The sequence below is a fragment of the Macrobrachium nipponense genome, chromosome 32, assembly GCF_015104395.2.
Source record: "Macrobrachium nipponense isolate FS-2020 chromosome 32, ASM1510439v2, whole genome shotgun sequence".
Taxonomy (NCBI): Eukaryota; Metazoa; Arthropoda; class Malacostraca; order Decapoda; family Palaemonidae; genus Macrobrachium; species Macrobrachium nipponense.
Window position 1 is genome coordinate 69,692,347 of NC_061094.1, and position 12,951 is coordinate 69,705,297.

Here is a 12,951-nt window from a genome sequence, read left to right on the forward strand (position 1 = left end):
ATTGACAGGTGTATTAATATCTGCATTTTCATTCCTACTTATCTCCATCGAGGCCTCATTGACAGGTGTCTTAATATCTGCATTTTCCTTCCTACTTATCTCCCTCAAGACCTCATCAACAGTTGTCTTAATATCTGCATCTTCCTTCCTACTTATCTCCATCGAGGCCTCATTGACAGGTGTCTAAATATCTGCATCTTCCTTCCTACTTATCTCCATCGAGGCATCATTGACAGGTGTCTTAATATCTGCATCTTCCTTCCTACTTATCTCCATCGAGGCCTCATTGACAGGTGTCTTAATATCTGCATCTTCCTTCCTACTTATCTCCATCGAGACCTCATCAACAGGTGTCTTAATATCTGCATCTTCCTTCCTACTTATCTCCATCGAGACCTCATTGACAGGTGTCTTAATATCTGCATCTTCCTTCCTACTTATCTCCATCAAGGCCTCATTGACAGGTGTCTAAATATCTGCATCTTCCTTCCTACTTATCTCCATCGAGGCATCATTGACAGGTGTCTTAATATCTGCATCTTCCTTCCTACTTATCTCCCTCAAGACAATCATAAACCAGTGTCTTAATATCTGCATCTTCCTTCCTACTTATCTCCATCGAGGTCTCATTAACAGGTGTCTTAATATCTGCATCTTCCTTCCTACTTATCTCCATCGAGACCTCATCAACAGGTGTCTTAATATCTGCATCTTCCTTCCTACTTATCTCCATCGAGGCCTCATATACAGGTGTCTTAATATCTGCATCTTCCTTCCTACTTATCTCCATCGAGACCTCATTGACAGGTGTCTTAATATCTGCATCTTCCTTCCTACTTATCTCCATCGAGGCCTCATTGACAGGTGTCTTAATATCTGCATCTTCCTTCTTACTTATCTCCTCAGGACCTCATTGACAGGTGTCTTAATATCTGCATCTTCCTTCCTACTTATCTCCATCGAGGCCTCATTGACAGGTGTCTTAATATCTGCATCTTCCTTCCTACTTATCTCCCTCAAGACCTCATCAACAGGTGTCTTAATATCTGCATCTTCCTTCCTACTTATCTCCATCGAGGCTTCATTGACAGGTGTCTTAATATCTGCATATTCCTTCCTACTTATCTCCATCGAGGTCTCATTGACAGGTGTCTTAATATCTGCATCTTCCTTCCTACTTATCTCCATCGAGACCTCATTGACATGTGTCTTAATATCTGTATCTTCCTTCCTACTTATCTCCATCGAGACCTCATTGACAGGTGTCTTAATATCTGCATCTTCCTTCCTACTTATCTCCATCGAGGCCTCATTGACAGGTGTATTAATATCTGCATCTTCCTTCCTACTTATCTCCATCGAGGCATCATTGACAGGTGTCTTAATATCTGCATTTTTCTTCCTTCTTATCTCCATCGAGGCCTCATTGACAGGTGTCTTAATATCTGCCTTTTCCTTCCTACCTATCTCCATCGAGACCTCATTGACAGGTGTCTTAATATCTGCATCTTCCTTCCTACTTATCTCCCTCAAGACCTCATTGACAGGTGTCTTAATATCTGCATCTTCCTTCCTACTTATCTCCATCGAGGCCTCATTGACAGGTGTCTAAATATCTGCATCTTCCTTCCTACTTATCTCCATGGAGGCATCATTGACAGGTGTCTTAATATTTGCATCTTCCTTCCTACTTATCTCCATCGAGGCCTCATAGACAGGTGTCATAATATCTGCATCTTCCTTCCTACTTATCTCCATCGAGGTCTCATTGACAGGTGTCTTAATATCTGCATCTTCCTTCCTACTTATCTCCATCGAGACCTCATTGACAGGTGTCTTAATATCTGCATCTTCCTTCTTACTTATCTCCATCGAGACCTCATTGACAGTGTCTTAATCGCATCTTCCTTTCCTACTTATCTTCCATCGACCTCATTGCAGGGTTCTTAAATCTTGCCTTTTCCTTGGGCCTGTACTTTTCCATCGAAGGCCTCATTGACAGTGTCTTATATCGATCTCCTTCCAATACTTATCTCCCTCAAGCCTCATCAACCAGGTGTCTTAATATCTGCATCTTCCTTCCTACTTAGTCATCCAGTAAGCCAGACTCATGACAGGGTGTCTTAATATCTGCCAACTTCCTTCTACTTATCTCCATCGAGACCTCATTGACAGGTGTCCTAATATCTGCATCTTCCTTCCTACTTATCTCCATCGAGACCCATTGAGAGGGTCTTAATATCTGCAATCTTTTCCTTCCTACTTATCTCCTCGAGACCTCATTGACAGGTTTTCTTAATATCTGCATCTCTCTTCCTACTTATCTCCATCGAGGCATCATTGACAGGTGTCCTATTATCTGCAATTTTCCTTCCTACTATCTCCCTCAAAACATCATTCACAGGTGTCTTATTATCTGCATCTTCCTTCCTACTTATCTCCATTGAGACCTCATTGACAAGTGTCTTTAATATCAGCATATTCCTTCCTACTTATCTCCATTAAGACCTTATTCACAGGTGTCTTAATATCTGGCATATTCCTTCCTATTTATATCCCTCAAGACCTCATTGACAGGTGTCTTATTATCTGCACTCTCCTACCTACTTATCTCTTTCAAGACCTCACTGACAGGTGTCTTATTATCTGCATCTTCCTTCCTACTTATCTCCATCGAGGCCTCATTGACAGGTGTCTTTATATCTGCATCTTCCTTCCTATTATCTCCATAGAGACCTCATGACAGGTGTCTTAATATCTGCATCTTCCTTCCTACTTATCTCCATCGAGGCCTCATTGACAGGTGTCTTGATATCTGCATCTTCCTTTCTACTTATCTCCATCGAGGCCTCATTGACAGGTGTCTTAATATCTGTATTTTCCTTCCTACTTATCTCCATCGAGGACTCATTCACAGGTGTCTTAATATCTGCATTTTCCTTCCTACTTATCTCTATCGACACCATCGACAGGTTTCTTAATATCTGCATTTTCCTTCCTACTTATCTCCCTCAAGACCTCATCGATAGGTTTAATATCTGCATATTCCCTCCTACTTATCTCCATCGAGGTCTCAACGACAGGTGTCTTAACAGGTCTGCATTTTTCTTCCTACCTATCTCCATCGAGACCTCATTGACATGTGTCTTAATATCTGCATTTTCCTTCCTACTTATCCTCATCCATAACCTCTTTGACAGATGTTTTAATATCTGCATTTTCCTTCCTAATTATCTCATCGGGAGACCTCATTGACAGATGTTTTAATACCTGCATTTTTTCGTCCTAACTGTCTCCATCGAGACTTCATGACAGATGTTTTTAAAATATCTGCATTTTCCTTCCTACTCATCCCTCGAGACCTCATTGCAGGTGTTTTAATATCTAGTCCGTCTTTTCCTTCCTACTTATCTCCTCGAGACTAATTGACAGGTGTTTTAATATCTGCATTTTCCTTCCTACTATCTCCATCGAGACCTCATTGACAGGTGTTTAAATATCTTCTGCAATTTTCCTTCCTCCTTATCCTCCATCGGACTTCATTGACAGATGTTTTTAATATCTGCATTTTTCCTTCCTACTTATCTGCATCGAGACCTTTTTGACAGGTGTTTATATCTACATTTTTACTTCCTACTTATCTCGCATCGAGACCTCCATTACACGGTGTTTCAATATCTGCATTTTCCTTCTGACTTTATCTCCATCGAGACCTCATTGACAGGTTGTTTTTACTATCTGCATTTTTCCTTCCTACTTAGCTCTATCGACACCCGGTCATGACAGTGTCTTAATATCTGAATCTGTCTCTGCATTTTCCTTCCTACTTATCTCTATCAACACCTCATGAACAGGTGTTTTAATTATCTGCATTTTCCCTTCCTACTTATCTCACATTGAGACCTAATTGACGGTTGTTTTAATATCTGCATTTTCCTTCCTACTTCTCTCCATCGAGACCTCATTGAACAGGTGTCTAAATATCTGCATCTTTTCCTTCCTACTTATTCTCCATCGAGACCTCATTGACAGGTGTCTTAATATCTGAATTCTTTTCCTTCCTACTTATCTCCCTCAAGACCTCATTGACAGGTGTCTAATATCTGCATCTTCCTTCCCTACTTATCTCCATCGAGGCCTCATTGACAGGTGTCTAAATAACTGCATCTTCCTTCCTACTTATCTCCCTCAAAGACCTCATTGACAGGTGTCTTAAATATCTGCATCTTCCTTCCTACTTACTCCTCCATCGAGGCCTTCAGTGACAGTTGTCTTAATATTCTGATCTTTCCTTCCTACTTTCAATTCTTTTCCAATCGACGGTCTCCATTGGACAGGTGTCTTCTAAATATCTGCATCTCTTACTACTATCTCCATCGAGACCTATTGGACAGGTGTATTAATTTTAATTGCATCTTCCTTCCTTTACTTATCCTCCGACCAGGTGTCTTTAATATTCATGCCATTACCCCTTCCTCCTTATCTTCCATCGATGACCTTCATTGGACAGGTGTCTTAATATCTGCATCTTTCCTTCCCTTACTTTATCTCCATTGAGACCTCATTGACAGGTTGTTCTTAATAGTCTGCATCTTCCATTCCTACTTATCCTCCAATCGGAAGGCACTCATTCGACAGGTGCTCTAATAATTACTGCATCTTCCGTTACCTTCCGACTTATCTCCATCGAGGACCTCAATTGACAGGTGTCTTAATATCTGCCTTTCCTTCCACTACCTATCTCCATTCTGGTCGAACTTCATCAACAGGTGTCTAAATATCTGCATTTCTTCCTTCCTACTTTATCTCCCTCAAGAACCTCATTGGACAGGTGTCTTAATATGGCTGTCTAAAATATCTGCATCTTCCGTTACCTACTTTATCTTCCATCGAGGCCTCATTGACAGGGGTGTCCGTTAATATCTGCCATCTTCCTCCTACTTATCTCCCTCAAGACCTCATCAAAACAGTTGTCTTAAAATTCATGCATCTTCCTTCCTTACTTATTCTCCATCGAGGCCTCATATTACAGGTGTCTTGAATATCTGCATCTTCCTTCCTACTTTATCTCCATCGACGGCCTCATTGACAGGTGCTTAATATCTTGCAATCTTACTTCCTAATTATCTCATCGAGGTTCATTGACAGGTTGTCCTTAATATTTGCCATCTATACTTCTACTTATCTTTCATCGAGGTCATCATTGACAGGTGTCTTAAATATTCTGCATCTTCCTTCCTATTATACTTCATCGAGGCCTTCATTGACAGGGTGTCCTTAAATACTGCCTTTTCTTCCTACCTATCTCCAATTCGAGACCTCATTGGACCAGGTGTCTTAATAATTCTGCATCTTTCCACCTTCATAAACTTATCTCCATCGATGGCCTCATTGGGACCAGGGTCTTAATATCGCATCTTCCTTCCTAAACTTATCTCCCTGAAGACCTTTTCATTGACGGTTTTCCTAATATCCTTGCATCCTTACTACTAGTATCCTCCCATTTGAGGGCCTCATTGGAAGGTGTCTTCAATTAATATCTGCATCTTCCTACCACCTACTTAGTCTCCATCGAGGTCTCATTGGAACAAGGTGTCTTAATATCTGCAATTCTTCCTTCCTACTTAATCCCATCCCTGAAGGGAACCTCATTGACAGGGTGTTTAAGATCTTGCAATCTTCCTTCTACTAATCTCATCGAGACTTCATTGACAGGTTGTCCTTAATTCCCGCATCTTCCTTCCTACTTATCTCCATTCGAAGGACCTCTATTGACAGTGTCTTAATATCTGACTTCCTTCCTACTTATCTCCTTCGAGGGCCTCATTGACAGGTTGTCCTTAATATCCTGCATCTTCCTTCCTACCTTACTCCCTCAAGACCTCACAAAACAGGGGTCTCAATTATTGCATTTTTTTTCCTTTTTCCCTTCATAATGATCTTCATCGAGGCCTCATGACCAGTTTGTCGTTAATAAATCCTGAATGCCTTCCTACTTTACTCCATGAATACATTGACAGGTGTCTTAATATCTGCAGCTCCTTCCTACTTAATCTTCCTTTTCCATTTGAGGCCTCATTGACAGGTGTCTTAATCTGCATGCCTCCTTACCGGGTAACTATCTCCATTCGTCTTCATGACAGGTGTCTTAATATTTTCTTCATTCTTCCTTCCTACTAAATCTCCATCGAGACTCATTGACAGGTGTCTTATAATCTGCATCTTCCCTTCCTTACTTATCTCCATCGAACTTCATTGAACAAGGTTCTTAAGATCCTGCTCTTCCTTCCTTTTACCTTTATCTCCATCGAGACCTCATGAAACAGGTGTCTTAATATCTGCATCTTCCTTCCTACTTACTATCTCACGAGGAACCTCATTGACAGGTGTCTTAATATCTGCATCTTCCTTCCTATATCTCCCTCAAGACCTCATCAACAGTGTCCCCCTAATATCTGGCATCTGCCTTCCTACTTATTCTCCATCGAGGCCTCATTGGAACAGTTGTCTTAATAATCTGCATCTTCCTTCCTACTTATCTCCATCGATTGTCTCAGTGACAGTGTCTTAATATCTGCATCTCTTCCTTACTTTATCTCATCGGAGACCCTCATTGACCGGTGTCTTAATACTGCCATCTTGTCCTTCACTACTTCTCTTCCATTCGAGGAACTCATTGACAGGTGTCTTAATATCTGCATCTTCTTCCTACTATCTCCATCGAGGACCTCATGACAGTTCTTATCTGCAATCTCTCCTTACTTCCTCCTCCATCGAGGCTCATTGACAGGTGTAATATACCTGCATCTTCCTTCTCCTACCTACTCCATCGAGGCAATCATGACAGGGTGTCTTATTATCTGCCATTTTTCTCTTACCTAAATCGACATTCGCCGCCTCAATTGACAGGTCTTAAATATCCTGCATCTTCCCTTCCTACTTGATCTCCATCGAGGTCTTCCATTGAACAGGTGTCTTAATATCTGCCATCTTCCTTGCCTGACTATCTTCTTCGTACCTCATTGACAGGTGTCCTTAATATCTGCCATCTTCCTTCCTACTTATCTCCATCGAGGACCTCAGTGCCAGTTTTTTAATTATTCTTGCCATTCTTCCTCCTTCTACCTTATTCTCCGTCGAGGCAATCATTGACAGGTGTCTTAATATCTGCATTTTTCTTCCTTCTTATCTCCATCGAGGCCTCATTGACAGGTGTCTTAATATCTGCATCTTTCTTCCTACTTATCCCTCGAGACCTCATTGATAAGTGTGTTAGCATTTGCATATTTCCTAGTTCCCATCCTCTTTTTCTTGTACTTATTTTGCATTTTTTTTCTCATTATCCGTTTTTTCCCATCCTCTCTGTACTGTCGAAACTTTGTGATTGAGGGGTTGTCTTTACATTTGCAGTTTTCTTTATTTTTTTCCATGGTTTTTTTCCATCTGACCTCGCGATATAGAGGTAGTTTTATATTTTCAGTTTCCCGTCTCCTTTCTTTCCATCGTTTTTTTTCCATCGAAACATTTTTGAGAATTTTTTTTTTTATATATTTTCATTTTCCTTTCTCCTTTCTTTCCAGATGCCCTTCAGCCTCTGGCTGCAACCCCTTCGATTCCTCTTACTGTACCTCCGTTCATATTACCTTTCTTCCATTTTGCTGTCCACCCTCTCTAACAATTGATTCACAGTGCAATTTTTTACCGTCAATTTTCGTTTCAGCGCTGAATGACCCGATAGGTTCCAGCGCTTGGCTTTTTTTGGCCTTAAGTCTTGTATTCCAGTTCAAATTCCTATTCCATTCCAGCGCGTTTGATTGGAGGCAACCGGAGCGAAACTTCCCGTTTAAACAAATCAGCCGACGAGTTTATGACCCGCCATTTTCTTTTTACCTTTTATTTCTTTTATCTTCCTTCTATCGAACTGCAGCAGCGAACTTAACAGTCCGGCCGGATTGCATTTCGTAGCCGAATAAAACCTACCAGGGGGTGTGGGGGGGTGGCGGGGGGGGGGGGGGCTGGTTGTTGGGGGGCAGGAATTTACGAGGCATAAAGATCGGAAGTTTTGATGGGTAAGAAAAAGAGAGAGTGAGAGAGAAAAGACTGGTAAAGAGAAAATAGGGTTTGCTCATCGTAGGAGGAAAGAGAATGGACCCCGTTAACAATGAGCCTTTTTTTACTTTTTTCTGCTTTTATTTATTTATTTATTTATTTATTTTGCATTTTGGGAAAGCAATATTCTCATTAGCCAGAAACTGGCGTCTGCCGCATTTTTTTCTTTTTTATTAAACCAATATTCTCGGTAGCCTGATAGTGTTTTTTTTACTTTTTTAAAGCAGGGGAAGCAATATTCTCATTAGTCTGAAAGTGGAGTCTATCGCGTGGCCTCGCTTCTTAAAGATGAAGCTCTTTGTGTAACTTTAGAGTTACGTAGAAAAATATTTGGTGGTATTGAGTACAATCACTTTTTATATAAGAACGAAGAAATGCTATAAACCCTCACGTAGATCTATACGTCAAGTACTAAATGAAAAATTGCAATATATATCCATAAATACATATATTATGCTATACATATTACTTTTATATATATATATGTTCTTCGTCTAATATATATATTATATATAAACATATATATATATAATATATTAGAGATAATATATATATCTATATAAATATATATTTATATATCTAGATATATATATATATATATATATAATATATATAAATATATATATATATATAAGAATATACATATATATATATATATATATATATAGATATATAATTATATTATATAATATAATTTATTATATATATAAATAATATATATAATATATCTATGTATATAATATATATATATATGTATATATATATAAATCTATATATATATATATAGATAGATATATATGATATATATATATGATATATATATATATATATATATATATATTATATATATATAATATATTATAATATATATATTATTATATTAAATAATATATTATTATATATATATAATAAATATTTATATATATATATATATATAAATATATATTATATATGTATATATATAGTATATGTATATATATAGATATTGTATATATAGTATATATATAGATATATATATATATATTATATATCATATCTATTATGATATATATATATATTCATTACAACCACGGTTAGAAAAGAAGTGAAACAGAGACTTGGAACAAGTAATACTTTCGTAGTATATTCCACATTTTCAAGTTCACACTGAATATAATAGTAGAAGTTGACAGTCCTTTATATACAAAAACAAGAAAAAATCAGAAAAAAGGGGGGGAGAGGGTGCGGGGTTACAGTTTGTTGATCTTGAAGCAAAAGAGATAAGGAAAGAGTACCAAGGGTATAAATCATGGATGGAGCTTCAAATTCCTCGTAGATGTGGCTTCAGTAAATGTATAGATGCTAATTACTTTCATCTTATTACCAAGAGACGGTCGCAGCAGCAAAGAGACGGTCATAGTAACAACAACAACAACAATAACAATAGTAACAACAACAACAAAAACAACAATAATGATAATAATAATAATAATAATAATAATAATAAGACGAAAGCACTTAAAATCTCATTGGTTCCACTTGTCCCGCCCGGCCGTAGTAACTTTGTCCGTTTTGGCACTTTTAATTCCTCACGGGATCACGTGATTGGGATGAAGGAGAATCTAAGAGGATTAGGAATGCTGACAAAGGGAGTTAAAACGATTCCTAATCCAGTTCCTGATTAGCATAATGAGTCCCGTTCACGAGATGATGCTGGATTCCTGCCGGTCGTCCGTTCCGGTTTTTTTTTTTTTTTTTTTTTTGAGCCGCGAATTTACGTCGTTCGTTTCACTGATGAAAAGAGAAAGTGATGAAAAGAGAAAGGGACGAAAAGAGAAAGTGATGAAAAGAGAAAGTGATAAAAAGAGAAAGGGACGAAAAGAGAAAGTGATGCAAAGAGAAGAGAAAGTGACGAAAAGAGAAAGTGATGAAAATAGAAGAGAAAGTGATAAAAAGAGAAATTAATAAAAAAAAAAGAGAAAGTGGAAAAGAGAAAGCGAAAGAGAAAGTGATGAAAAGAGAACATGATGAAAAAGAAAGGGACGAAAAGAGAAAGTGATACAAGAGAGGAGTGAGAAAATGAAAATAGAAGAGAAAGTGATAAAAAGAGAAATTAATAAAAAGAGATGAAAAGAGAAAGTGATTTTATTTAGCCCTGTCTGGATACTTGGAGAGTCTTATAACAATTCACTTTGGAATATCCTTTATATACAGGGTGTCCATAAAGTCCCATTACCATTCCATTATTTATTGCTCGGAGTGGTACTGATATTTTATGGACGCACTGTATTTCAACGTCAATACCGATATATCTTTCGTTATTCGTTACTTGTGACAGATACGTGATTATCTTTGTTTTAGCGAGAAAATGGCCTTTTTGATAGATATATACTTTTTTCCCAAAGTATCGTCAACCCTAAAAGACGAAAATATTCGGAAAGTATTCGTCTTACAATAATTTTTAAAAGGACATAAATTCTTTATTTTTTCCTTTAATATTTTTTGTAAAGGGGAATAAGATCAACGTCTTACAATAATTTTTAAAAAGACATAAATTCTGTATTTCTTCCGTTAATTTTTTGAAAGGGGAATAAGATCAGCGTCTTACAACAATAAAAAAAAAAAAACATAAATTCTTTGCCTTTCCCGTTAATATTTTTTTAAAGGGAATAAGATCAACGAAGATAAATGTGAAACGGTAGAAATTATGATAGCGAAGATTATCGTATAATATGAACTGGCAAAGAACCAGGAAATTGTCAAAGTCCATAGGAATATAATTCCTTTGCGAGGAGAACAGGTATAGAGTTAATACCAAGAGTAATTAGTGGGATAAGGAAATGAGAGGATTAAGGAGGATTAAGAAGATTAGAGAAAGGGGAAACGGAAGATTGTGTGAGATGCAGTTGCGTGACATCATGCAACTATTATCGTGGCAATCGTTGCCACTTATATTTGCCGACTTCAAGCACCCATCATGACGAAGAAGGTCCTATAGTAGATTCTCATCAACCGTGCATTTGACGTCTAGGCCCGTCCCTTACGACGCTCCTGATTGGCTGTTGATAAGCCAATGACAGAGCTGGAAACTCTCACTCTCTCTCGAGAGAGTTCATATAGGCAGGATGTATTTTCCACCTCTCCTGAGGGATACGTCTTTCAGGAGAGGTGGAACATACATCCTGCTATGTGAACTCTCTCGAGACACTGAGAGTTTCCAGCCCTGTGACTGGCTTATCAACAGCCAATCAGGAGCGTCGTAAGGGACGGGCCTAGACGTCAAATGCACGGTTGATGTGAATCTACTGTAGTCCTTCATTCAAGCCTCCCGTAGGAGGGTTTGCGCCGTCAGTGCGCCTCGTGCAGTGCGCTGTAGGCATTACTTACGGTTCTTAGCTGCTGCGTGAATGAAGAGCAACTTCTGCTTTATCCTTCAGGCAGCTTGAATATCCTTCAAAATGTCCATAGTCTATTGTATATTAAGGAGACATCCTCTCTCTCTCTCTCTCTCTCTCTCTCTCTCTCTCTCTCTCTCTCTCTCTCTCTCAAGAGCTCCTTGGTGAGGTGTTCTTTGCAGCAGTGGTCCCCTTCCTTCGGGGCGCATCCTTTGTGGTATGGCAAAAGTCCTTCCTTTCAAAATAAGGACTTCCGGGTGTTTATCCTCTTGGTCTTCAAGGAACAATTAATCTCTTCCCTTTCCTCAATGTTTCTTCTCGAAATGCGAGGTCAGGAGGTCCATTATCCTTCCTACTCTTTTTCCTCCTCAGAGGCACATTGGTCAATGTCTCCTCCCTTTTAAGTGACCACAGATAAATTAGCTTTTCGCCTTCATATTCCTCTCTCTGGTTGATTTTCGCAGGCCATTTGTTGCAAACCATCGTTCATTCGACCACAAATTCCTGTTTCGGGTAGCAAAAGGGATTCATTACCTCTTTGAGTGCTTGTACTCAGCACAAAAATACCAGAACATGCTAGTGCTCTTTTCTATAAGACTTTTCTTGGACCCCTTTACCTCCCTAATTAAGTTCGAATGTTCTTTTCTGTTCAGATCTCTTTGGTTCGATATATTTCCCTTCGTGCGCTCCTCTGGTTGAACGAATCACTGACTACCCACTTAGTTACTTACCCTTAACTTACAGCTTAGTTATTTTTGCTTATTGTCGTGATGTGTAACGTCTCTTTGTGTGTGTTAATGAATTCCCTTCTCTACTCTTGAATTGAAGATCTCGTTGCTTTGTGGGACTCGACAGCTTTTCAGTTACCTTTCGATACCATTACTGGAATGACATCCTACTCACGCCGTTGAGTAGAACAAAATCAGTTATATTTCAAGTCCACAATTGGTGAGTACTTTTTTACCTCCACAATTGTTGATTCACTCTTTACCTAATTCTGATCCTCTCAGCTTTTGTTTTGTCCATCTAAGTATTTTTTTGGGCTGGGGTTCAGAGGCACTTCGATCAATTTATTCTCTGTAGAGTTGGTCATCCCTATCTCTTTCTCAGTGATGACCCTTGATGACCCTTGATGCACTACGTATTTCAATCTGGTGTCCCTTTTGTGTACACTGTGTTTTTTTTCCATTTAAACCCTCCAAGCTCACATTTCCTTTCCTGTTCAGGTCATTGGCTGATTTGTCTTTCCCTTTTTTGAAAAGTGACTCTCTCTCTCTCTCTCTCTCTCTCTCTCTCTCTCTCTCTCTCTCTCTCCAAGTTCACATTTCCATTCTTGTTAAGGTCCTTGGATGATTGCCTTTTCATTTTGAAAAGTAGACCTCTCTCTCTCTCTCTCTCTCTCTCTCTCTCTCTCTCTCTCTCCTCTCTCTCTCTATTATTGTTTTACCCCATTTTTAAAAGTCCCTTT

The 12,951-nt window shown here is 38.6% G+C and overlaps 1 protein-coding gene across 1 annotated transcript; it reads right to left on the reverse strand.

Moving 5' to 3' along the window:
* Window positions 1-894: 894 nt before the first annotated feature.
* On the reverse strand, window positions 895-1,587 carry LOC135207461 (neurofilament heavy polypeptide-like). The gene has a single exon (XM_064239186.1). It carries the CDS (start codon window positions 1,585-1,587, stop codon window positions 895-897), a length of 693 nt encoding a protein of 230 aa, XP_064095256.1.
* Between the last annotated feature and the right edge of the window lie 11,364 nt (window positions 1,588-12,951).